Genomic DNA, 24286 nt, shown 5'->3' on the forward strand with positions numbered 1-24286 from the left:
ATTTAGAAGTCATGGATTCAGAAGTCATGGATTTAGAAGTCATGGATTCAGAAGTCATGGATTTAGAAGTCATGGATTTAGAAGCAAGGTGGAAGCAGCATCACCATGTCCTACGAGCATTCAACCCGTCACATCGGCCCTGCGACGCCAATTTTACACGCTTGTGCTTATCAACTGAATTACCTGTTCTGTCCCTGCAATCCCATCACCACCATCACCAACTGGGAACTTGTTGTTGTGTCCTTTGAACCTCACCATCGTCATTACCATCGCCACCGCCTCTCATCGCCTTTTGCACACCAATACGCAGTTGAGGCCTTCATATGTGACTCCTTCGGCCGGGATGCTTGGCTTAAGATCATCAAGCAGGCTCACGTGGACTGCAATTGGGTGTCCTCGTGCCCCTATCCGGACAAGGTCACGTATGACCTGGTTATCACTGGAGCGAGCATTCTCGGCGTGACGGTGCCGCAGGCTCTAGAGGTGAGCGTCCTGAGAGGGTAACTGTTAGAAGTGTAATCATTATATACTGTAACAAGCACCCATATTTCTAGAATGTATGAATATGGGAAGAAATACGGCACTAGGGACGCTTTTTCCTCTCCGACAGGACCAAAGGTCATGTACGGGCCATGTAACGCACATATGCGTGCGGGTGTTGGTTTGTGATGTTGGCGCCTGGGATGCCCAAGCGGCGTCTAGAAAGCGGACGGCACGCGAGGCGGCGATTTGCGTTGAGGGTTGGGGTCATGAAGCCAGGAGGGCAGGGATGGTAATGGTGACAGCTGGTCAGTTCTAGCCAGGGGGAGCTGTGGTGCGGGGGATGACGGGGTTTGGGTGTTTGGGGGTTGCGAGGCTTTGCTGGGTTTTGGGCGGCCTGCTGGGCTGGAAAATCTGGCCGGGGCTGGGCTGAGCAGGGCCGCGGGCTGGGCTGGGAAGGGATTTTTGGACTGGTGAAATTCTGATGCCTTGCCCTCTGATATGGCAACTCAGGTGCTTCAGCTCCTGGTTTCGGAGCTGCTCTTCAGGCGCACTTTTCTTGCTTATCTCTCTGCACCGCCCTTTGGCATGTGTGCAAATCGTGCAGGCGTACGGCCAGTACTTTGTGAATTATGTCATCAAGCAGGGGTACACGCGTCTGCTGCGGAGCCTGGGCAGCAATATCGCCGAGTGAGTTGGGGGGCGGGAATGGGTTGGCCTGACCTGGTCTTGGCTTGAGCTCTGTGGCCCCAGCCGAGCTCTTGACCCCGGCTAGAACCCATGGGCCTGGGCTGGGCCGTGAGCTGAACCTGGCCCGGTTGACCCGGGCGGACGGCCCCCGAGGCTTTGGAAATCCTAGGCAGGGCGGGGCGGATGGTGGACACCAGGGATGGGGTGATGCATGGTGCTGTAAATGGAAAACAAAGCATAAAACAATGGAAAACAAATCTCAATTGGGATTTTTTGCAAAAGGGCGCCCTTGCATCATGTGGGTTTAATAGTACATCAACATCGTGATCATCATCATCAATATTATATTATCTATCATCATCGTCATCGTTGTCGTCGGGCATGGCCAGGAAGGCCCGTCTCTAGGGGTTGCGGGGCGGGGACCTGATTAAAAGAGGCAGCGACCTGATCAAAACTTCTGCATGCCCGGCGGCTTTGCCTTCCTCGCCGCGGTCTGAAGCGATTGAAAACACACTCTGCGAGCTTTCTCTGGAAGCCTGTTGAGGAGTCTGGGATCACAACAATCTTGGCCGAGTCCTTCTTGGGGATTGTTGCGCCAGGAACCGGGACCCCAGGAACACAGGGATCCCGCTCCCACATCAGCGCCTTCTCGATAGGCGCCCTGTTGCTCACTTGGACAACAAATAACAAATAAAGCATTACAGCCGGCGCTTATGGCTCGTATTTCCTAGGTTATTATCCAAGCAGCCTCTTGGCCGATTGGATAAAATATGCTCCATGCAAAGTACTGCTATCTATTTCTTCCCCTTTGCCTTTTTCCGACGTAAAACATTTCTCTCCTTCCGCCCGACGGCCCGGTGCGCTGCCCACCTTGGCTGCGTGCGCAGGTTCTTGGCGAATTTGAACAACCTGCATCTGCACCTGGTACGTGCGGGGGAAGAAAAATGTTGCGTGGTCCGTGGTCTATGATCGTGGCTTGGCTTGCTTGTTGTCGATGGGACACAGTCGATGGGGCATGCTGCGGTGTCATGAGGCGGAAAACGAGGAATGGGGGTGGGTGGATGGGGATCCGTAGGTGAAAGAGGCAGGGTCGATTGCGGTCGGAAAGGGGATCTGGGTTATGGGGGTACCGCAGAGGTAGGTCAGCGAGAGGGTAGGAATGCAGAGTCCCGTCTTTTGGGGCGGGAGAAGTTGTATGCGAGAAGCAAAGGGTCACGAATTCCGACATCCTGTGTGGGGAGGGGCGCGGCCGCCCCAGCATGGAGAGTATAGGCTCGGAATGATGTAATGTTTTCTGCTTTACCTTTATACCTGGTCTTGTAGTAGCTGGCCCAGCTGAAAAAGCCACCCAAGATGTTGGCGGAGCGCCTTAGCGCGTATTTGTGGACGATATGAGTGCCGTGGTATGGCAGCTACCATAAATCCGATTCTGCCTTCAGCAGGCAGGCATGTACAGCAGTTTTGGTTGCAAGTTTTATAAGCAATGGATTTCTTTTCCAGCAGCTCTCGCTCTCCCAACCCGCACACGCACACGACTTCGGCAGTTGTTTCTTTGACCTTCTCTGTCCCCTCTCTGTCCCCTCTCTGTCGCACTGTACCTCTATGCTCCACTGTACCTGCAGACCATGGGGTTCCCCTCTATGGTGGCCCCCGCATTCCGGGTGGAGCAGGTAGGGATGGTGTGGGGGAGGGTGGTGTAGGGGGAGGAGGGTGTACGCAGTCCCCATGTTCCAATGCTGGCCGGGGTTAACCCTAACCCCCTGGCAGGTGTTGCGAATTGGTTGTGGGGCCGAAGAAACCCCTCTTTCCCTCTCAATCTCTTTTTACTATCTAATGTGTCTACACAACATGTTTTCATACTTATAAACAGGTATGTACGTGTATGTAGATGTGTGTACATGTATTACATGTGTGTGTATGTCTCTCGAGGAGCGGAGGGAGGCTTATCCGAGGAGCGCCACGGTCGCCGCCGGCAAGGCTGCGTGTTTTGGCATGCGTCGTGTGTGGCGGCGGCGGCGCCACCGCCTGCACCCCTGCCCCAAGCTTTAAACGCCTACCTGACGTGCCAGCAGCGTCTTGGCTCTTAGCGCCTCGACGTTTTTTCCTTACATACGTTTCCAAGACTCTGCTCCGGGCAGGGGCCCATGCTCCTCTGTCGCGCTCCCATGCAACCCTACCGCGCATGCTTCCTTTCATTATTCCTACATAACCAAAATTTACGATGATAATCTTTCCATCCATTTTTCACCCGCTGCTGTTGTTGCTGCTGCTACGGTAGAGCTATTGAGGGTTTCCCCGTTGTGCGGCAGCAACCTGGCTTTATGCCTACCCGGTCCAAATTCCCTTATCCTGTCCCCCACCCCTGTTTTCACCAGCAGCCCCCGCACCCCCGTGCTTTTCGGCACCGCCTTTTTTTACTCCGCCACGCAGGTCACGAGCACGTGTCTGCTGCTGCACTACCACTCCATCCGCCCCGCGCTGTGGCCCATTGTGAGCGGGGTGCTGAAGGGCGCCTCCAAGTTCCTGTTCGACCATGGGGTGGAGTTGGAGCTGGTGGCCAGCAGGGATGCGGGCGACTGCGACCACGAGGTAAATGCGAATCCTGACGGGGCGATTTCGCCCCCCGATCCCCGATTTGGGGTCTTTGGGCGGGCGTGAGGTGCAAAAAAGGATCAGAGGGAATGACGCGGTGACGGAGAGGGTTCAGATGGGACCGGGGATTTTTTTTGCGGGACGTCACCGTAGGAGTGTGTGCGTGTGTGCGTGTCTGTATACATGGGAAAACACCAAGATTGAGGGGCAAAGAAGTCTCCCTTTTCTGTATTTTGATTTCCGATATTGAAATTGGGTTGGTCTGCTGGCCCTGAACAACATGGGGTGCCGGGGCGTGCGCCTGTGCGAATGCGAAACCCTATGTGTTTCAGGTGCCGTTTCGTCGTGTCGTGCAAAGGGTTTCGGCGCTGCAGTGTCGTCGGCCTACCGTTTGCTGCTCCCAACCTAGCCGCCGCCCAAGGCGATAAACATCCGAAGGGTAGTACGCAAGGAATATTCAAATGGATTTATTGGAGCTGTTCCATTTGTTGTATTAATGTGGTCAATTATTTTCTCACAATATGTTCAGAGGTTTTGGGGTTATGTTCATAGTCCTTGCTCCATCTATTAATCTTCCCCTCCAAAACCTTCCTCCCTTTCCTCAAACGCGGTGCGTCTACATATTCCTTTTCCTGATACAGATTTTCCGGGTGACGTACCCACACCAGGAGTCGCTCGCACATTGGGACAATCACGGTGCCGCGCTGGCGTCGTCGTACAGCATGACTAAGGAGTTTTTCTACGAGATGTTTCCCTTCCACATCATCCTTGACCGCGACTGCCGCGTTGTGCAGTGCGGCCGCGTTATGGCGCGCCTGTTTGGCAAGACACTGACCCGTGGGTCGCCTGTGTCCGATACCTTCAAGCTGCGCCATCCGTACATTCCTTTCGAGTACGACAAGATGGTTCTCGAGAGCAGCTCCCTGTACCTGCTGAAGGTACGGCAACTCTTGAGCTTGCTTGCTGGTTGCCTTGCCCTGCCCAGTGTTAGCCCAGCGCCAAAAAACAAGGCGGGCACATGCCCCTTTCCTGAAAGGCCTGTAAAGGCCTGTAGCGCCCTCCTCTCCTCATCTCTCATGTCATCTCGCTTAAATATAGTATTTATACGTAGAATTTTTTGATATAATTTGGGCCCTGTCTCGTATATGTTTAGGCCTTGGCTCTGTCTCGGCTTATCTGTGTTCTGCAAAGTAGGGTGCCCAAACCCTCCTTACCCCTTGGCTCCCTTGCCACTTCGCTCCCTGCTGGGTGATGGCTGGCCCCTCCCTCGCCATTGCCTGTGCTCGGCCCCTCGTGATATCCTGCCGGGGCCCTGTTTCATCCTCACCTCGTACTCACCAGTCGCTGGAGACGGGCCTGGAGTTCAAGGGGCAGATGGTGCAGTCGAGCATGCCGGTGAGCGAGCGAGGGCGTTACCGAGGGGAGGGGCTAAGGGCCTGGGGGTTTGGGAAGGGCCGGGTTGCTTTGGGGGAGAGTGTGGAGGGATGGGGAGGCTGGGGTTTTGAGGGGAAATGTCCCCATAGCTCGCACGCATGGCTGGTCATTTATCGCTATTCCCGCTAGCCTTGCCTCGTATCTTCTTTTCCTATGTGTCCTTTAGAACTGTCAAGTCTATGTCTGCTTTTCCTCCCACCTTTTCCTTGTCTGTTGCGATTCCCTTCCCGCCTTGCCCTCATCCCCCCCCCACTTGCAACGTTTCTGGGTGTTGTTGCATGCCTGTGCAGTGAAATGCATTCCCCAGGCACCAAGCACATGCAGCAAAAGGCAATAATATAGCGCCTGCAAGATTGGGGCAACGTTTCTGGGTGTTGCTGCATGCCTGTGCAGTGAAATGCATTCCCCAGGCACCAAGCACATGCAGCAAAAGGCAATAATAGCGCCTGCAAGATTGGGGCAACGTTTCTGGGTGTTGTTGCATGCCTGTGCAGTGAAACGCCGTCCTTTGAATGTGTATGTGTGTGCCCCTCCACCCGTGTGCTCATGTGCTCACGTACAAATGTGTGTATGTATCATGGGTCAGTACGGGACATGTGGGAGTTGAACCCCAACCCACAAGAACGTGGGTGGCACCTCTGCCCTGTTCCAATTCCCGCCCCACCCCACCGCGTTTCCCCCCGCGTTTTGCATTCCCCGGGCTGTGGCTATGGCGACATTCGACCGAATGTGTCGGCTAGGTTGCGGGGGCCCCCCGTCATGCCCTGCAACCCACCCTCCTAACCATTCCACCCCGCCGCGTTTTCCCCCTTTCCCCCCTCGTTTTGCCATCCCCGGACTGCGGCCATGGTGACGTTCAAACGAATGCGTCGCCTTCCACCCCTCCTTTTCTTCACGCCCTCCCTCTCTCCTGCTGCCCTTCACGGCTGTTCATGCCCGTGCATTTCTCTACCACCTCCCCTCACCCCTACCGGCGTGATACCTTCCTGACCTTAACCCTCACGTCCTCACTCTCCCATCCATTGCCTCTCATCACCCTCAACCCCAACCCCGGCCCTTCTCCTCCGTGTGTGTGTGTGTTTTACTTTCAGGACGGCCTGCCGGTGTTGTTGTTCCTGGGCTCCCCCCGGGTGGCTAACCTGGAGGAAATGTCCGTACACGGCATCTTCCTTTCGGACATTCCGCTGCACGACATGAGCAGGGACTTCGTACTACTGGCAGAGCAGCGCCAGGCAAGTTTGCTGGGGTTGCTTAGTTTTTTGGAGTTGGGCTTGTTCTGTGCAGGGCTCTTGTATTGCTTCATTCGAGTTTGGGGATTTAGGGTAATGAAGCTAAAGTCAGTGTGAGACCTATAGTCTCCGCCAACACCAACACACATCACCACCAACACACACACCAATACACACCAACACACAACCTCCTCCATACGCACCGCCAACGTCACCACCACCGCCACCACCACCGTCACCACCACCACCGCCACTGCGACTCGCAGGCCGAGGCTGACCTGAAGGAGCGTTTCGAGAAGATGGCTGTGGAGCTGCGTGTCGCTAACGAGCGCCTGGAGCAGGCTACCCGCTGGCTGGATGAGGAGCGGCAGCGCAGCGACGCGCTGCTGTACCGCATGTTGCCCGCGGATATCGCGACGGATCTGCGTGAGGGAAAGAAGGTGGAGGCCATATCCTACCCCGAAGTCACGATCCTGTTTAGCGGTAAGAGGGGCCAGGACTCTGGAAGGGAGGGAAGATCGCGTTGGGCCTTACTACGGGACGGATAAAGTCGCGAGGGAAGATCGCGTTGGGCCTTACTACGGGACGGATAAAGTCGCGGGTGGGCAGATAAGGACATGGACGAGCACAGAGGATCGTGGAGTGGAGGGGGAAGAAGGGGGAGGAGTCGTATGGTGCGAGGAGACGTGAAGAGAGCAAATCTGGTGGCGAGAGTAGGTGGGAAGGGGGGAAAGACGAACCACACACGATTGAAGCTGCTGCCAGGGCAAGAGAGTAACAAACGTAGAACTGACCGAAAGGCGTCCGGGAAGGGGGGAGAGGCATTGCGTGCAGCAGGAGTGCAAGGTGCGTGAGAAAGAGGGGAGGAGGCGGCGTGGAGATGATGGTGGGAGGAAGGTGGTGGGTTGGGGGGAGCTATGGGGGATCGGCACCTGATTTACCAGGACGTGTGGATGTGGTCTGTGACGCTGCCTTGTTTGGTCTTAGGGTTTGCTTTCGGTCCCTCGTCCCTTAACCAACATGATGATCGTAGCTGCGTGCATGGCCGCCTGCTGCAACGCAATAACACGCGTACGCCGCAAACCGCTTCCGTACATTGTCCTGTGTGTTGCCGTACACACAGACATGGTCGGCTTCACGACCACCTCGGCCAAGTCCACGCCTGAGGAGGTTTACAACATGCTCAACGAGATGTACGACAAGTGAGTACGGATATGTCCGGTGGAAAAGCTACAGTAACAATAACAGGAACGCCTCGCATAAAGATGATGTCGGGCATGCATGCGCATTTTTGTTCATTTTTGCAGAATAAATCCTTCTTTTGTAGCACCAGCAGACAAATAGAACGCCATTCAGGTTAGCCTGGTAATAACGTGATTTGGATCCGTCCGCCCATTCGTCTGTCTGTCTGTCTGTCTTGTTTGGCTCTGCAATCCACGTATCTGTATGTGTGCCCCAACCCACCACCCGCACACCCCCTTTGGACTAATGAAGCATCAAGAAATTACCCCACAATCCGGAATTGCGGGACTTGTTTTGAGCCCGTATTCTGCGCCACATCAGCACCCTGTTCATCAGCACCCTGCTCCCACACCTTCCCGGGCTTGACTGCCTAATGTGGTCATGGCCTCAACCCACACGTCGAGCTGTTTCCCCTTTCCTATCGTGTCGTCGCCCTCGCCCCACGTTAGCCCGCCAGCCTGGTAACCCCTTCCCCCTTCGCGTGTCCTGATCCTTCCACCAGGTTCGACGAACTGGTTGACTGGTAACCCCTTCCCCCTTCGCGTGTCCTGATCCTTCCACCAGGTTCGACGAGCTGGTTGACGAATTTCCCGACGTCTACAAACTGGAAACCATTGGAGATGCGTACTTTTTAGTGTGTAATATGACCACCCATTGTGAAAAACACGTGGACGTCGTCATCGACTTTGCCGTACACATGCAGGCGCTGGCGAGGTGAGGGCCGGCGGGCCCCTTATGGGCCTGAGAGCAGGAGGTGAAGGGAGTGGGGAGGGGGGTATACCTCGACATTAATTATTATTATAATGTGTTCCCTACAACTCCAAAACCCATACAACGCCCGATGTTGTTATTTCATGTCTCCTACAAATTTGCACAATGTTTCCTTCCCGTCAATTTCCCCAAATTTATCAATTTTACCAGAACGTTTTCACGTTTTTCACAGCGCCTTTCCCGTGCTGGTTCTGCATTTTCCTTGCGTTTCCTCCCCCTCCTCCCATGACTTCCTGCTTCTCCCCTGCCCGGCCTTTCTTCTCCCCCCCTTCCTGCTTCTTGTAGTACACTCTTTCATTGGCAGCAGCTTCACTTGTTCACGTGGTTCGTCCGTCCTTTTCCCCCCGCAGGAAGGTGAAGAACGCGCAGGGCGAGCCCGTTCAGATCCGGATCGGGATTCACACGGGGCCTGTGGTGGGGGGCGTGCTCGGCGCCAAGACGCCCCGCTTCTCCATCTACGGCGATACCGTCAACGTGGCCTCCCGCATGGAAAGCCACGGCCTGCCGGGGAAAATCCACATTAGTGAGGCAGCCTACAACAGAATTGTGGACAAGGACAAGTACGCGGTTCGGGAGCGGGGCAATATCGCGGTGAAAGGAAGAGGCAACATGACGGTGAGGTTTTTTTGTTTTAGAACACAGCTCCCTTTTTTTAGATCCTTATTTTAAATGATAAGGAGACGTCATGGTCGCGGGATTGCTGCTTCACAAGCTGGATTTTGCTTGACTCTGCGTTGCTTGACACTGCCAGACATGCACACATTGCCATGGGCGCACACACGCATGCCATTTCTCCCGCATCGCATCCACCCACCCAGCCGTTGATAATCCATTCATCGCCCACACCGCGTGAACCTTGAGCTGCTGGGAGTCGGCTCCGGAACCAACACTCCTACTCCGCTTGGTCCTCGCGCCCTGCCCGCTGCTGTTCCAGACGTATCTCATCGGTGGCACCAATGACGACTGGCTGCTGCGGCACACTTCCCTGGATTTGCAAGTGGATGGGGTGTCAGGTCACCTTCGAGATGGTTCCTTTATTGTTACCGCGTCCGGGAGGTGGGCGGGGTGGGGTGGGGGAGGGGAGGGGAGGGGAGGGGAGGGGAGGGTGTAACGCACGCAAGGAGATGCTGATCCATAAAAATGTTTTTACAAATACAAATCCAGGTCAGCGGAGAGTTTGGCTCCCAGTCGTACGGGCGGGATGGAGGCGATCAAGGAGGGCGATGAGGACCGTAGCTCCCGAAACAACGGTGACGTCACCATGCCAGGGAGTAACGCCAGCATCACCAACAGCACCAGCAATAATCGCGACGTCAGCATCCGCTACGGCGGCGGCGCCACTGGCGCCGCCGCCTGCCAGTCGGGCGTCTCACACCACAACAGCAGTAGCGGCCAGATGCTGCAGCTGATATCCGCGGCGAGGGGCTCCACCGAAGGCGGCCTTGTCGCTGGCGGCATTGATGCGTTTATCAGCCCGCAGGCTGCCGCCGCCGCCACCGCAGCCGTAGCAATGGGCGGCGCCGCCATCGGCGGCGGCGGCGGTAGCGGCGCCGGATCCTTCCGGGATGGCCCCTCCGGGCTGGTGCGCGATGGCTCCCTGCGCGAGGGGTTGCCGCCTTCGGGAGGCCATGCGGTGGGTGTGAACCGCGACACGTCCTTCCGCGCCGTCTATGCACGCGGCGCCGGCCGGCCAGGTACGAGCAGTGCCAATCCGCTGGCGGCAGCGACTCGTAGCGGAGCGATGGCTGGATCGTCGTTGAACAGCTTGATGGCGACGGGCAGCGTTGGTGGCGCCGCCGCCGCCAACCAGAGCACTGACGGCGAGCACGGTCTGCCATCGGAAAGCCACGGGGTATTGGTCGATTTCAATTCACGTGCCGCAGGTGGTAATGGTGGCAGCGGTGGCGGGGGAAACGGAAACAACTCCCCTCACCACCCCGTTGAGCTGTCGCCTCTGTCGCGTCCGGAGCTTTCCGGCGGTTCCGGAGCCGTACTGATGCATCGTACGGGGATCGTACTGGCCCGCAGCGCCACGGCTAAGACCCCGCCTGTGGTGTCGACAAGCTTATCGGGGATGCCACCGACGGGTGCAGCGGCAGCTGCGGCGGCAGCTGCGGCGGCAGCGGCGTGTACGGCAACGACGACGGCCGGTGTGGTGGCGTCTACTGGACTGCCGTCAGCGCCGTCGTCGATGTCGGGGGCGGCAACTGCGACGGCGGCACCTACGGCAGCGGCGAGGGCGCCGCTCCATCACCCTCTGGCGTTACATCAGCTGAAGGTGCTCTCCAGGGAGTGCAGGGTGGGGATGGAGGAAGGATTGAGTAGTCACTGCACTGTATTTTGAAGTCACTGCAGGGCATGTTATGAAATGCGTCTGTGTGTACTGTATTGTACACGTCGGTACCACCTAATGACACGATGGTCCCCTCGACACACAGCACGCGTCTGTCCTTGCACAGTGGCATATAGCCGTTCAGTTTGTACCATGCTGATGAGGAGGATAATGAAACCCTAATGTGATCCAAACCGACTTGACGCTTAACCCCTCTCTCCACTATTTTACCTCTCCTCGCACGTGTGCCGCCCAACACAGGATGACGATAGGGACCGCCGCGGCTTTCCGTCCGATTCCTTGCAAGCTGGTCTTACGAGGGATAGCGAGAAGAGCGCGGCCTCCGTCGGCGGCGATGCCGCCTCCACCTCAGCTTCCAGTAAAACCAAAGGCCTAGCAAAAAAGCTCAAAAGTTTGTTCAGAAAGTAGACATCAGCGCGACCGCTTCCCGCCAGCTCTCCGTCCTCTCCAAGGCAGGAAAACCTCCGAACGCCTGTTTAAAAAGCCTTTTTAAAGGGAAACATAGCCAACCCATTTTCACATAAAAGAAAACGAACCACGGTGATCGGGGCCGTCCCTGTAGAGCGATTGCGTGCTGCCATGCGCTGTGGCTCGTAGGTGCGGCAGGTGCGGATGTGAAGCTCGAGGACCTGGGGGTGGGGAGAGGATGTGGAGAGTTTGGAGGCGGTGTGGTGGTTCTTCCATCCTCACAGCACACCATAACACATCGCTCTAAAATGATGTGGCAGGTGGCCGCGATGGGGAGGGGGTCGCGATCTTACTGGCGCACCTGCTTTCTCTGTCCTACGGCGGCAGGCAGCAACCCCCGCCCTGAGCCAGAGCCCCCCGAAGCTTTACCTGGAGAGTATTCGTGGTAGCCCTCCAGATATACACACATTACAAACTAGTGAAGCTTCACCGCCGGCATGGCTGGGCTCGGCTGCCAGGCTAAACTCCTGTACGGCCATGTACGGCACGGGTTCAGGCTTTGTGTACATGTCCGAATGTTACAAAAGGCGTGTGAGGCAGTGAAGGAAGAGTGATGCTTCCGAAGCTTTTGCCATAACTGTCTATCGGGGGGGAGGAGAAAGGTCGTGACATGCATGTATTTGTAGCCGTGCGTGATAAGTACGGCGAGCGGAGGCCAAAAAGCCGCTAAAAGACGTACAAGGTTCGAGCAGTCTTTAAATGGGACTTAAAAACGTCGGCCTAAACAAGCCGGAAATAACAAAGACGAGTATGGAAAACAGTTGCTTCTAGATCGGTTGCCGCGTGAGGGACATATCTGGCTTACGGCGGGTGGACATGGTATATTCTCCTATGTTTCTCATGTCGCAGGAGTTTGTGTGCGGAAGGCAGGTTGGGATTACCCTATAAGAACTTCAAGATTGCGTATTGTCTTGCAGCGTATGAAAGTGCACCGCGCGAGAGCAGCGGCGGCAGCTTCTGTGCGTGTGTGTCCATGACACGTGTCTATGCATCGGCCTTGGCTGGGGCACGGCGTCCTGAGCGTCCTAAAGATGCTCCTTCTGTCGTTCTGAAGAGGAGTAGGGGAGAAAACGATAGGGGCGTGGGAAACTTGTATACGCCCCAGTGCAAGGGTTGCTGTGTACTGTTTTACCAATGACCTCCCGCTCCATGCTGCCCCATGCCACGTCACGCCATGCCATGCCGTCTATCACTAATACGTTTTACTTTGGAAAAGGATTTCTAAACCGTTTCGGGCGGGTGAGCATGAGGCGTCACGTCATCACGAAGCAACAAGGCGTGATCCTCTCTTGATGTCGAAGCTATATGGTTTATTTTAGGTGCCTTTTTGAGGCGCGTGTATAATGGAATTGTCGCCTCTGCGCAGAACGCAGGGCAAGAGTTTAATTGCTGACGTGCATGAACTCGTACTCGTGGGGGCGCGCATGTGTGTGTGTGTATGTGTGTGTATGTATGTAATTATGCGGTTCGCTGCCTGTGTGTGAGTGTGTGTGTGCGCGCGTTTTTGCAGTTTATAGCTCAAGGCCGTGTTCGTGCAACAATGTCAAACGGGCGAATTTATATAGCAAAAGGTGTGGCGGTTGTTCTGTATGCGTTTCAGCAGATCTGCGGTGATGGCTCGATGCATGAGGGACTCCTGTTTCGCAGCTGTGCTCGACACGACCTTGGGTTATGATGATTACTATGATGCGGATGCTGATGATTGTGGTGGAATGAGCAGCGGGCACATTGCAACCTGGTGGTTCAGACGATGTGATCCCTCCGCGGCATATCGCCTAGTGTGCTATCTAAACGTCAGTGCGGCGTTTGTGCTTTGCTGTGCTGTGCTATGCGGAATGGTGAATACTGTTCTCTCTTTGTCTGTCTTGGGCCCGTAGTGGTTGGCCGAGTGTTCCGATTTTAGCTACCCGCATCCGGGGTTACGTGGAGAAGCACACATGCTAGCACACACACACACACACACTGAGTGCCGCAGTGCATATCGAATTGTCTATAGTCCATACACACTTACACACACAGATACACACATCTGTCTGGGCGCTAGGGCTTACCCCCCTCCATGGTGCATGTATCAGATGCCCGCAGGGAACATCCATGAGAGTGATGGCTTCGTGTATGCGCCTCGCCTCTTCCCCCCGGTGACTAGCAGCAAACACTCATTCGTCCTCCTTTCCGCCACCCGGCCTGTCTGTTTGTCTGTCTGTCCGTCTGTCTGTTTTGGGTGGGAAAAGCTGTTGTCATGGTGGGTAGTTGTCTGGTGTAAAGTGCATGGCCGCTGTGTTTGTGCATATACGCTTTTTCGTACAAGATGTACGGCACGGCTGGGTTTTTGTGATGCTGAGCTGACACGGACACGACGGCATCATCGGTTGCAGCCAGCACGCCGTCCGCGCTGTATGTGTACGTGTAGATGCTCTGTACGTGTATGTGTATAGATGCTCTTCCGCTTTATCGAAGATGAAGACGAGTAAAAAGGCGCTTTGACATATGATGTGGGGGAACGCGTGCGGGTGGATGTGAGTCTCTCGACGCAGATCAGGTTGCGCTCTTCCGCGCTCTGTTTGCTGTGAGCGCCCTGCACACATACATTCCACGCACATATAGGATAAAAAAAGGCCATAATCCAACTAAGGCCTTCACCGCCCACGCCCGCGCTCATCAAGCTCTCGGATATCGTTCTGCGGGTTCACGCAGCGCTGGTTCCCAACAGTCACTGGGCGGTGTCCTTATTAAGCTTGACGACCTGGGGGGAAACGCACTGACATGTAAGAGCCATGTCGTGCGGGATACGACAAGGGGTGAGGTGAGGTGAGGTAAGGTAAATTACTAGTAGGTCGGCGGCGGAAGCATCGCCACTGCACATGTGGTGTGCCTCACAGGGGTTGCTGCATGTTGACCACGTGTTAGATGATATAGCTAACGCGCATAATGCGGTTGCCAGCAGCGCGGTTGTACGGCCTCTCGTAATAGAGACCCAGTTGCTTGCTGCCAGCAGTAGCCCTCGGGGCCCGGAGTGCCGCGGGGCTCGGAATTTGACTTGTCGAGGGGGGGGGGGGGAAGCCATGACTGGACAATGGCGCAGGGAGGGAGGAGCCTGAAAAGAGGAACATCCGAGGGGGCCCCCACTTAGTACACAAAAAAACGAGTAATATGGGTTAAGGGCGCGTCACAACAAAAATCTGTCTAGGTGTGACTTTATCGTGTGGCAAGGCCAATCGCGGTCATGCTGTTTCGCATCCGCTGGCTAATTACTCTTATCTAGATGAACCGAAAAGGAATAGACGGCGCGGCAGCGGTAAGGGCGCGTTGTGGAGCACGGTGAATCTGCATGCCTGTTGTTCATGAAGCCGCCTCGTGGGTCGTTTTCCTGAGGCTGGTATCCCTGTGGGCGGCACCAGCAGGCTGAGATGACGGCATCAGATCCTCTGCCGGGTTGCGTGCGTCGCACAGCCGCCTCCGCACAATTGCATACGTGTCGCAAGAAAACGCTATAACCTTCCAAACCCATAGAAATGAACGCACAACTTTTTACCTGTTGGTGGAGGAGAACGTCGTTTTTATTTCTTTTGTCGTACACCGTCGTACACCGTCGAATGGCATCGAAGGGGTTTTTTACCCAGCGGCATGCCCTGTGGGGGATTGGATGGATCAGATTACGGCTTGCCCAGCAAGTTCTACTATAAGTTCACCATACCTCCGCAACAAGGTTTAGAAAAGGAGATGACCCGGCCAAGTGTCGCGTCAGCTCGTTCTGCTGTTATTGCTAGCATGCAGCAGTCAGTTAGTCAATGCATGTTAAAAATTGTATTTCTTATATTGTGTTCATATTGCTGGCGTTTGCTTTTACGCGGCTGGCAAGCCTCTCCCTCCCAGCGAACGTTTTGCACCCGCCGCATACATGCTGCTCGCGTTTGGCGTCCTTGTGAGGGTGCAAACGTGCCGTACATTGTACAGCAGCCACCTATAACGCCGATATCTGAAATAGCAGTCATGGAAGCGGACTTCCACCTTTATCCAGGAAAAAACGCGATGTATAGCATCAATTCTTGACTCGGTTTGGAAGTGGTTGTATCTGTCTTGTTCAATTTGGTCTGTACGAATACGTCGTATTTAACGTACTGCATGGTGACTGCCGCAGGACTGCAGCGCACGTGCAGGGTCGCCCAATATGTCTTTCGCAGTACATGGTGGTTGTGGCGTGGTGCGGTATGCTGATGTGTCCTGGTCTGTATCCGTTATCATGATGTATGTGGACTCCGCATCGCGCCATCTACACACAGACGTGACGCACCGTGCCGTGACATGAAGTGACATGCCGGGACATGAAGTGACATGAAGTGACATGAAGTGACATGAAGTGACATGAAGTGACATGAAGTGCCCGCGACGCAAATCTACATAGATGTCGCTGTGGCACGGAGTTGTCCACTTCTAATCGAGCCCAAGTAAGGTTGTATATACATATTATCGGATTCACGCGCCGTTCATTAATGCGTGTGAACTGGAGCACCCGTTTCTTTCGTTCCTCAGATCTGCCCTTTGCCTGGATTTGTTGGGGGTGGGGGGCCTGGGGGGCTTGGGAGAGGCTTCAATGACGCGGTGCCGTAGCACTGCTGGGTGGTAGCAGGGTGGTGACTGGGGCACTGGATGATGAGATGGGAGTATGATTACGGTCCTGCAATGTGATGTCACAGCGCACCTGGTGCAGTGTTCAAAGCTCGCCATTGAAGGAAGGGAGAAAATTGCTCACCACGTAGGGAGTCCAGCCGTCTCCATGCTTTTGTTGTTGGGGAATTGTGCAAGTGATACTTTTGCGGGGATTTTTTTCCCCTTTTGGGTGTGGCGGTGGTGGGGTGTCGACTGGTTTGATGAGAGTGGCGGAAAGCTCTATCTTTTTGCCTTTGTGGTCACGCGGCGCGGTAATTTGGATCATCGTTCGATTTACTGTCGCGAGCTGAAGTGCTGACAATTATGGGTTATTAGTCACCCGTGCTCTTAGCAGTATATGGTAATATTACATTATTATAATTATTTTAGTAATTTACCCTATAACCCTAACTGACATGTGGGCATACAGTCGGTGTTTGCAAAGCAGCGATTACTTTATCCTGAAATGGGGGGGAATAAGATTAGGGATAAATCGATGACTCGTGTTGAATTTATGAAATTACACCTTCCCGTATGTGCGAGTTTTGCTAAGCAGCTCGGTACGTCCATCCACTTGTTTTACAGGCCACAAACAGATGCATCATGCGAAATATATACCGCTCCGACCGACAAACAAGCAAACATCAGAGCGCCACAAGCTTATCAACAGAATATGAACTTAATAGCTTACAGCAGGACGCCGGTGTTGGAGTGACGGCGTGACGGAGTGAGTGAGGCCACCTATGTGCCGCCTACCTAGCTATATATGCCTTTCATCATGGTGTAAGGGCTCTTTCTCCGTCACACATTTAGCAGTGTAGTCCTCCTCCAAAACCGAAGCACATACACCTCCTCCTCAAACCTGTTGTTGTACTTCCTACGTCAGTATAATTTTTGATCCCCTAGTGGCCACATAATCGTGTGATAGGTAGGGTCGTACTATCTGCAGCTGTATTTTGGAGGGGGTGTTTTCCATCCAATCCATCCTATACACACAACATACATGCACACGCAGTATTTTTTTTCATGTGGTGCATGGGTGTCGTACATACGCCCTCTCGTACATGCTCAATATATTGGAACCTTGCTCCTCTCGTACACTCAAGATTTGACAACTCGGTTATACGAGCCATAGGTGTACGCAGTTCACTGTAGTTATTATTTTAGAACATTCGCGCGTTATCCGGAAAGAATCTGCATCAGGGAATCCCTTTCATACACACTCGACTCCAAGCGTGCACCTAGCTTTCCAGTACCGTCTGTATGTCACCGTGCTGCCTCAACATCACCACCACAAACACAATACCATTACCACCACTACCATCACCACACCTACCACACAACACAGCAATGCGGCATAGTACCGCCAGCATATACACCTTCGCAACACGCCAACAAGTACTTTTGTTATTTGGTGACCTCTATAGATAGCTACCTCCCCTTACCAGTTGCTATCTAATAATGCCTCCACAACTCATGCTGATGGCATGCAGCAGCAGTAGCACTATTACCAGCAGCAGCAGCCGCAAAATAGCAGTAGCAGCAGCCAGCAGTTGCGGCAGTAGCAGCACCAATTAGAATATTTCGTCCCAACACGCCGTGATGATGCACATCGCCATCGAGGCGGCTACCTGATAGCTCATCAAATCATGCGGTCATGCAACAGAACGGCCGCCACCGCCAGCAACCGCCAGCGGCTGCAGAACCGCCGCCGTCGCCCGCCGCCAAAGCTCCCTTCGCAGCATGACTAAGTCCTGCTTGGAGCCCTACGAGTAAAGGAAACCCAGTGGGGGGTCGTGTGTGTGGGGGCCCCCGTAGTGGTCGGTAACGCTGATCGGATATGTAATCAAAGGGGGTTTAGCAAACGCCTCACCCACACCTGATTCGGTGTGTGGACTGACTGTCATCCAGCAAACGTGCTCAAACCCAATTTTCGACTGCATGTATATATTACATACATATAGTATATGTATATAAAAATGTTTACATGTGTATGGATGTTCATCATATCTATATGTTTATATCTGTTCATTTGTTGGCTGTATGTGCCGGTGGTGCTGTGCAGCTGTGAGTGACTATTCTGTTGTTTTCCTCATGGGCATACCACGGGATCTGCATCCGCCCATCGGTACTTTTCGATAGTCGTCATGATAGTCGTGATACAACAGATTCATCACCGCATACATTTACATATATACATCGCACACCACTGTCTACTTCCCAGAATATTTTGGGAAACGTTCACAAGGCACGTGGACGGACGGCGAAGTAGTCTTTGCAGACATGCTAAGTACCTTCGTAATGTCCTGGTTCTCGGCTGCACGGCGCAGCAGGTACGGCATCACCTGCCCCACACGACCGTACGGCACGTACTTGTAGGCCCTGCGGAGGCGGCAGCGCATGTGACTCCGGTCGGTCAGTCTGTCTGTCTGTCTGTCTGTCTGTCTGTCTGTCTGTCCATCCGCCGTCCAACATTCATCAATATCATCATATTCGTCTGTCCGTCCGTCAGCCTGTCTGGCACTGTCTGTCAGTCAGTCTGTCCATCAGTTTGTCCGTCAGTCTGTAGGTCAGTCAGTCTGTCTGTAATTCAAATCACAGTATCCTACCGGGCATGTCGCACCCTCAAGGGCGGCATGTGGCCGGAAGCCCCGACATAACAGCAGTTTACACGTCACCGTGGGGGTTCAGCACATCGCCCCCCATTGCACAGCTTTTGAGCAGAATTCTCTTTAACCCCGCGCCGCATGGCCCCCACCTACACTTACACATATCCACACGCTTGTGTAGCGCTGCTCATATGGCATCATTATGACAGAGCATTTCCGACTCGCTGCTCAGATCATTTTCACACACAAATACACACACACACATGCACGGACACAAATACACGCACACACGGACACACATACCACATACAGACGCAGCCATCTCGCCCCTACCTGTACCCCGCCTTGCCGAGTGTGAGTGTGAGGTGGTCTGACATGCCTAGGAGCTGTCCGAACATGACACCGGGGGTCCCCGGCGGGCTGGCGGCCGGCAGACCCAGCGTCAACATGCGCGCCACTGCCGCCTCCACACTCGGCTGGTTGTGGGTACCTAGAAGAACCTTCATCGGGAAGGAAAGAAGATCGTTAAACGAAGCAAGACATATATATATATATATAGATAGATATATAGATAGATAGATAGATAGATGTATAGACATGGAGAGAGAGAAAGAAAAAGTGGAAGGACGTAAGAAAACGTTACGGACACAACCAACCGTTAACCGTCAACCGTCAACCACTCACTCGCCCGCAAACCAAGCCCACACGCGTACACTCACCTCAGCCCGCCCCGCCCGCACCCCCTCCAGCAGATCCGCCGTACAGCGGTCAAAGTTGGCATGTGTCAGCTCCAGGGTGGCCCACACGGGGGAGGGCAGCCCCAGCTGCTCAGCTCGCCGCCGCTCCAGATGCAGGTAGGCGCCGCGGACCTTCGGGATGTCAGTCCGTCAGTCCGTCAGTCCGTCAGTCCGTCAGTCCGTCAGTCCGTCAGTCCGTCAGTCCGTCAGTCCGTCAGTCCGTCAGTCCGTCAGTCCGTCAGTCCGTCAGTCCGTCAGTCCGTCAGTCCGTCAGTCCGTCAGTCCGTCAGTCCGTCAGTCCGTCAGTCCGTCAGTCCGTCAGTCCGTCAGTGTCAAGTAAGCAGGCGACCATGGGGACGAGGGGGAAAGGAGGCCGGGGCTGTGTGTAATAAGGTGATGAAGGTGATCAGAGGGTGATGAGGGCGACCGTTTTTTTTTGACAAGCTGCCTTCATACCTCCGGCCCCTTAAAAGGATTTTCCGCGGGGGGAACATCTGCTGCTCAGTTTGAGCGGGGTCTGGTCCCTCAGCCCCTTCCCCCTCCTGCGTCACCCTTGGGGCCCCTCCTGCGTCATCATCCCTACCATACTTCAGGTCCCTCAGGGCCCCCCCGACCAGACCCCCCCCGACCAGCCCACCAGCTTGGCTCCCAGCACCCAGCCCTCCCTGCGCGACCGTTCCAAGTCACGAAGCAGTCGGTCCCGGCTTTCCACAAGGTAGGTCTGGAGGGGGAGGGCCGGGGCGCCGGAAGGAGGGAGAGACAGAGGGGTTCGGTACGCCGGGTTGGGTGTGTGTGTGTGTGTGTGTGTGTGTGTGTGTGTGTGTGTGTGTGTGTGTGTGTGTGTGTGTGTGTGTGTGTGTGTGTGTGTGTGTGTGTGTGTGTGTGTGTGTGTGTGTGTGTGTGTGTGTGTGTGTGTGTGTGTGTGTGTGTGTGTGTGTGTGTGTGTGTGTGTGTGTGTGTGTGTGTGTGTGTGTGTGTGTGTGTGTGTGTGTGTGTGTGTGTGTGTGTGTGTGTGCCGTGGCGGGGTTGCGGGTGGGGTTGGGGGCGGGGGGTAGTGGGGGCAAAACCGTGAAAGGAACAGCGGCTGTGTGGAGGGGGTAGAACGGGGGACGAATGGTTGATGTACGAGGCAAGGACTCAAGTGCAGACACATCCCGTGCCGTGGAGCGAGCGAGCTGCTGGGAGGACGAGGGGCGGAAAGACGAACCACGAGCGAGTGAAGCTGCTGCCAAGGAAAGAGAAGCAGGAGGGGGGGACCGCGAGAGGACTATGCAGAGGCAGACATACTTACCTACGTATCTACATGGCCATACATACCTACATACATACATGGCCATAGCTTAGGACTCTTAGGGGGCCGGTTCTTACATAGTCGTACGTCTACACGTGGTATACCTGGTAGGTGTTGAGCACTCGAGCGACTCCGTTGCGGTTGTGTTCCCGCATCAGGCGAAGCGTCATGTGCTCAATGGCCTTGATGTTGTGGAAATGTGAGGGGTGAGTGGGGGGTGGAGAGGGGTGGAGAGGGGTGGAGAGGGGGGACAGCGCGTAACAGAAAAACACACGCGGGCGTGTGTGTGTCTGTGTGTGTGTCTGTGTGTGTGTCTGTGTGTGTGTCTCTGTGTGTGTGTATAGATGATGTCACCTTGTCAAAATGCAACAAAATCGTTCCCGCCCCCTCTAAGTATTGCCACATCAAACATGTGCGAAAACACAAATCGTGTGCCAAAGGGTTACTTCCCCCCTCCCCGCAATTGGATGGGGGGGACGCTTTCGGGGTCCAGATCTAAACATGCGGGGTTGGAGAACCGGTTGTGGGAATCCAGTGCTTAACGACCAACGACCAACGAACACTCACCGGCTGGAAGTACGTGTGCTCCGCATCAATCATAAGACGAACATCCAGACGAAGTGCTGCAGCCACCAGCCTCTACATATATACAGACAGACAGACAGACAAACAGACAGACATATACATCTGCAAACACACGCAAGACAGGCCAGCAGTATGGGTGTTCGTGTGCCATCAACGCCTCTTCCTCCCTAGCAACCCAGTTTCAGAAAGCATGAAGAAAGAGTTCGGAAGAATGGATACGCACGCACACAAATCGAGACACAGATAAGCAGGCAGACGAGGAGACAGAAGACAGACAGACAGTCAGACGGACAGACGGACAGACAGACGGACAGACAGACGGACAGACAGACGGACAGACAGACAGACAGACAGACAGATGGAGGCAGTTTTCTGCTTGGACCGTTTCTTCCTATACATGCCTACGAAACCCCGGGACTGCCGTACTCTGCCATACACATTCACCGTCTGCCCGTACGGATATCGCCGTACCTGAAGCCTGGCTAGAAGCGCCTCCATTAGCCGTACCTCCTCACCGCTCAGACACGCCTCGGCCACTGAGGTGGTCGTACAGCAAAGCGGGTGGAAAAGGAAAAGGAAGGACAGGAGAACTTCTTTCATCTCTGCTTTCTACTTTCCAGCAACATTTCACCTCTAGCTTCCCCTGGACAACGACCTTCAGGAAAAGCTTCAAGTCTGAGGATGCTAATCATGGCATGAAAAATATATCACGTCCTTTTAAATCCAGCATCTGACATGCAGCGAACACACTGGAAGAGGGACAGTACTCCGGGCCCCTAGCGTCCTCCCGGCCCTCCCACACACACGCACACACACCTGCTCGACTGCCAGCTCCCTCGCCCCCACCTCCCCCTTCATGGATCCTGGCTGCTAGCATGGGCATGTGACGCAGGTCCAGACGTTGACACCAGCTTACGTAATCCACCTGGTGATGGGGGGGGGGAGATGTAAAACCGGAAGCGGTGGTAGTAAATCCGAAACGGGTAGGGGGTGAGGAAAAACCTTTTTGGAAGACCCTAAGGATACGGACATGATACGATATGGTATATTACCCCACACAGCGCTACCTCACCCACCTTGCCAGTCCCGTGCAAGTCCAGCCACCGAAAGGTATCCTCCTCCGCCTGGCTAATACTACTGCCGCTACTGCCACCACTGCCGCTACTGCCACCACTGCCATCCGCCCTGGCGGGCCCATCAGCACCGGCAGCCGCCACACCGCCTCCGCCACCTCCTCCGCCCACCAGTCGCCTCCACTGCCTCTGGAACTCGCCTCGCTCGATGAAGCCGCTGCCTACGCAGACAGACAGGCGGACATACATACAGACAGCAGGCCCTCCGCGCTCAAGAGTCCGCGCTCAAGAGCACGCTTCCTCGTGTGTATGTATCGCCCTCGTAACTTTCATGGTTTGGTTCGCAGCTCCCACATGTGTGCCACCCGCGGAGTCGCCCCCCCTCAGCCACCCCCTCAGCCCCCCCCGACGCACCGTCCTCATCAAACTGCGCGAACAGCCCGTGCAGCATTGCGATGGCGGAACTGGCTCGCTGTAACAGGTCTGGATTGCCAAGAGCCGTCATCTGCGTGTGGGTGTGAGGGTGCGGGTGTGAGGGTGCGGGTGTGAGGGTGCGGGTGTGAGGGTGCGGGTGTGAGGGTGCGGGTGTGAGGGTGCGGGTGTGAGGGTGCGGGTGTGAGGGTGCGGGTGTGAGGGTGCGGGTGTGAGGGTGCGGGTGTGAGGGTGCGGGTGTGAGGGTGCGGGTGTGAGGGTGCGGGTGTGAGGGTGCGGGTGTGAGGGTGCGGGTGTGAGGGTGCGGGTGTGAGGGTGCGGGTGTGAGGGTGCGGGTGTGAGGGTGCGGGTGTGAGGGTGCGGGTGTGTGCGGGTGTAAGGGTGTGCACGATGAGGTGATGTCCTGTTCGGGAAAGCCTATTATTGCATTGATTGAGGATTTACAGAATAATGGGAATGTCAGTGGCTTGTGCGTGTATGTATGCATTGCGGGTGTGGGGAAGTGCGTACGCATGTATGGATGCATGTACATGGATGCATACATGGATGCATGTATGGATGGATGGATGGATGCATGCATGCATGCATGCATGGATGGATGTACGGAGGTTCACCCTGAAGGAGAGCCCACCTTGATTGCGGCGAATGCGGGTCGCCCAGGTTGCCTTGCCGCCATCTCAATGGCCGCCAGAAAGTGCTCCACATGCCTGTGTGTGTGTGTACGACGTGTGACGTGCGCAATCGTACCATGCAAGAGCCGCGCAATCATACAATTCAAAGGAAGAGGAAAAAAACGTGGTGGTGGGCAGGTGGCAGGAAAAAAGCGACATGACAAAAGACGGCAGGATAACGATGATGATGGGGATGGAGGAATTACGAGCGACATGCGTCTAGGTGGAAAAATCATCATCACGAGGATCAGGTCATGCAAAAGCCAAAGAGACGCTGGCGCCCAAATCACCAACTAGGGTGCACACTGAGAGGAGGGGAGGGAAGGAAGGTTGCATGAGCTTGCATGATCCGAGAAAGACTTTGCCCGAATTCGAGATCCGACAACGCAAGCCGCAGCCAAGCGGTTGACCAGGCAGCTGGGCAGCTATGGAAGCCTGTTTTACCCCCATCCGCGCCCTCCTCGCCTTCCCGCCCTTTCCAAAACTCGCCTGTCGCATTGCTCCTCTGACGCATAATCGTATGTACGACCCACCACGCCAAGTGCACGCGGCGACAGCTCCGTCGACCCTCCCTGGACCACCTCCTTGGCCGCCTCCGTTGAAGATGCCGCCGCCGCCGCCGCCGCTGTCGATGCTGCTGCCGCCGCCGACCCCGCAGTTCGATCCGACGCCGCCGCCGCCGCTGTCGTGGGCCCTACGTCGTCCTCCGCCGCGTAATCCAAAATGGCGCCCACTCCAACCGCCTGAAGAGAGCCGTCGGGGGCCGGGGGGTGTGCGGGGTCGGGGTCGGGGGGGTGTGCGGGGTCGGGGTCGGGGGGGTGTGCGGGGTCGGGGTCGGGGGGGTGTGCGGGGTCGGGGTCGGGGGGGTGTGCGGGGTCGGGGTCGGGGGGGTGTGCGGGGTCGGGGTCGGGGGGGTGTGCGGGGTCGGGGTCGGGGGGGTGTGCGGGGTCGGGGGGGCGGGGGGGTGTGCGGGGTCGGGGGG

General features: G+C 55.5%; 2 protein-coding genes across 2 annotated transcripts in view; one reads left to right on the forward strand and one right to left on the reverse strand.

The window, feature by feature from the left end:
• Positions 1–105: 105 nt before the first annotated feature.
• Positions 106–10953, forward strand: cyc5 (guanylyl and adenylyl cyclase family member; the record flags this gene model as incomplete). Its single annotated transcript, XM_002952166.1, has 15 exons — positions 106–483; positions 1088–1170; positions 2058–2094; positions 2793–2840; positions 3601–3759; positions 4404–4700; positions 5104–5157; positions 6288–6518; positions 6692–6908; positions 7549–7627; positions 8232–8381; positions 8789–9053; positions 9373–9494; positions 9603–10525; positions 10898–10953. The coding sequence occupies 15 exons, from the start codon at positions 106–108 to the stop codon at positions 10951–10953; spliced, it is 3099 nt and encodes a 1032-aa protein (XP_002952212.1).
• A 6466-nt stretch (positions 10954–17419) lies between these two features.
• prodhB (proline dehydrogenase/oxidase) overlaps positions 17420–24286 on the reverse strand; it is a gene marked incomplete at its 5' end in the record, with an annotated part of 8524 nt that continues 1657 nt past the window's right edge. Inside the window, 14 exons of the mRNA XM_002952243.1 lie at positions 17420–17672; positions 18201–18288; positions 18849–19015; positions 19235–19384; positions 19890–19973; positions 20648–20725; positions 21111–21182; positions 21600–21664; positions 21945–22053; positions 22205–22422; positions 22616–22706; positions 23265–23340; positions 23381–23523; positions 24039–24047. Coding sequence (XP_002952289.1) covers positions 17562–17672; positions 18201–18288; positions 18849–19015; positions 19235–19384; positions 19890–19973; positions 20648–20725; positions 21111–21182; positions 21600–21664; positions 21945–22053; positions 22205–22422; positions 22616–22706; positions 23265–23340; positions 23381–23523; positions 24039–24047 — 1461 coding nt within the window. The 3' untranslated portion in view covers positions 17420–17561. The remainder of the gene's footprint in view (positions 17673–18200; positions 18289–18848; positions 19016–19234; positions 19385–19889; positions 19974–20647; positions 20726–21110; positions 21183–21599; positions 21665–21944; positions 22054–22204; positions 22423–22615; positions 22707–23264; positions 23341–23380; positions 23524–24038; positions 24048–24286) is intronic.

Source organism: Volvox carteri (genome assembly GCF_000143455.1).
Source record: "Volvox carteri f. nagariensis unplaced genomic scaffold VOLCAscaffold_28, whole genome shotgun sequence".
In the NCBI taxonomy this organism is placed as follows: Eukaryota; Viridiplantae; Chlorophyta; class Chlorophyceae; order Chlamydomonadales; family Volvocaceae; genus Volvox; species Volvox carteri.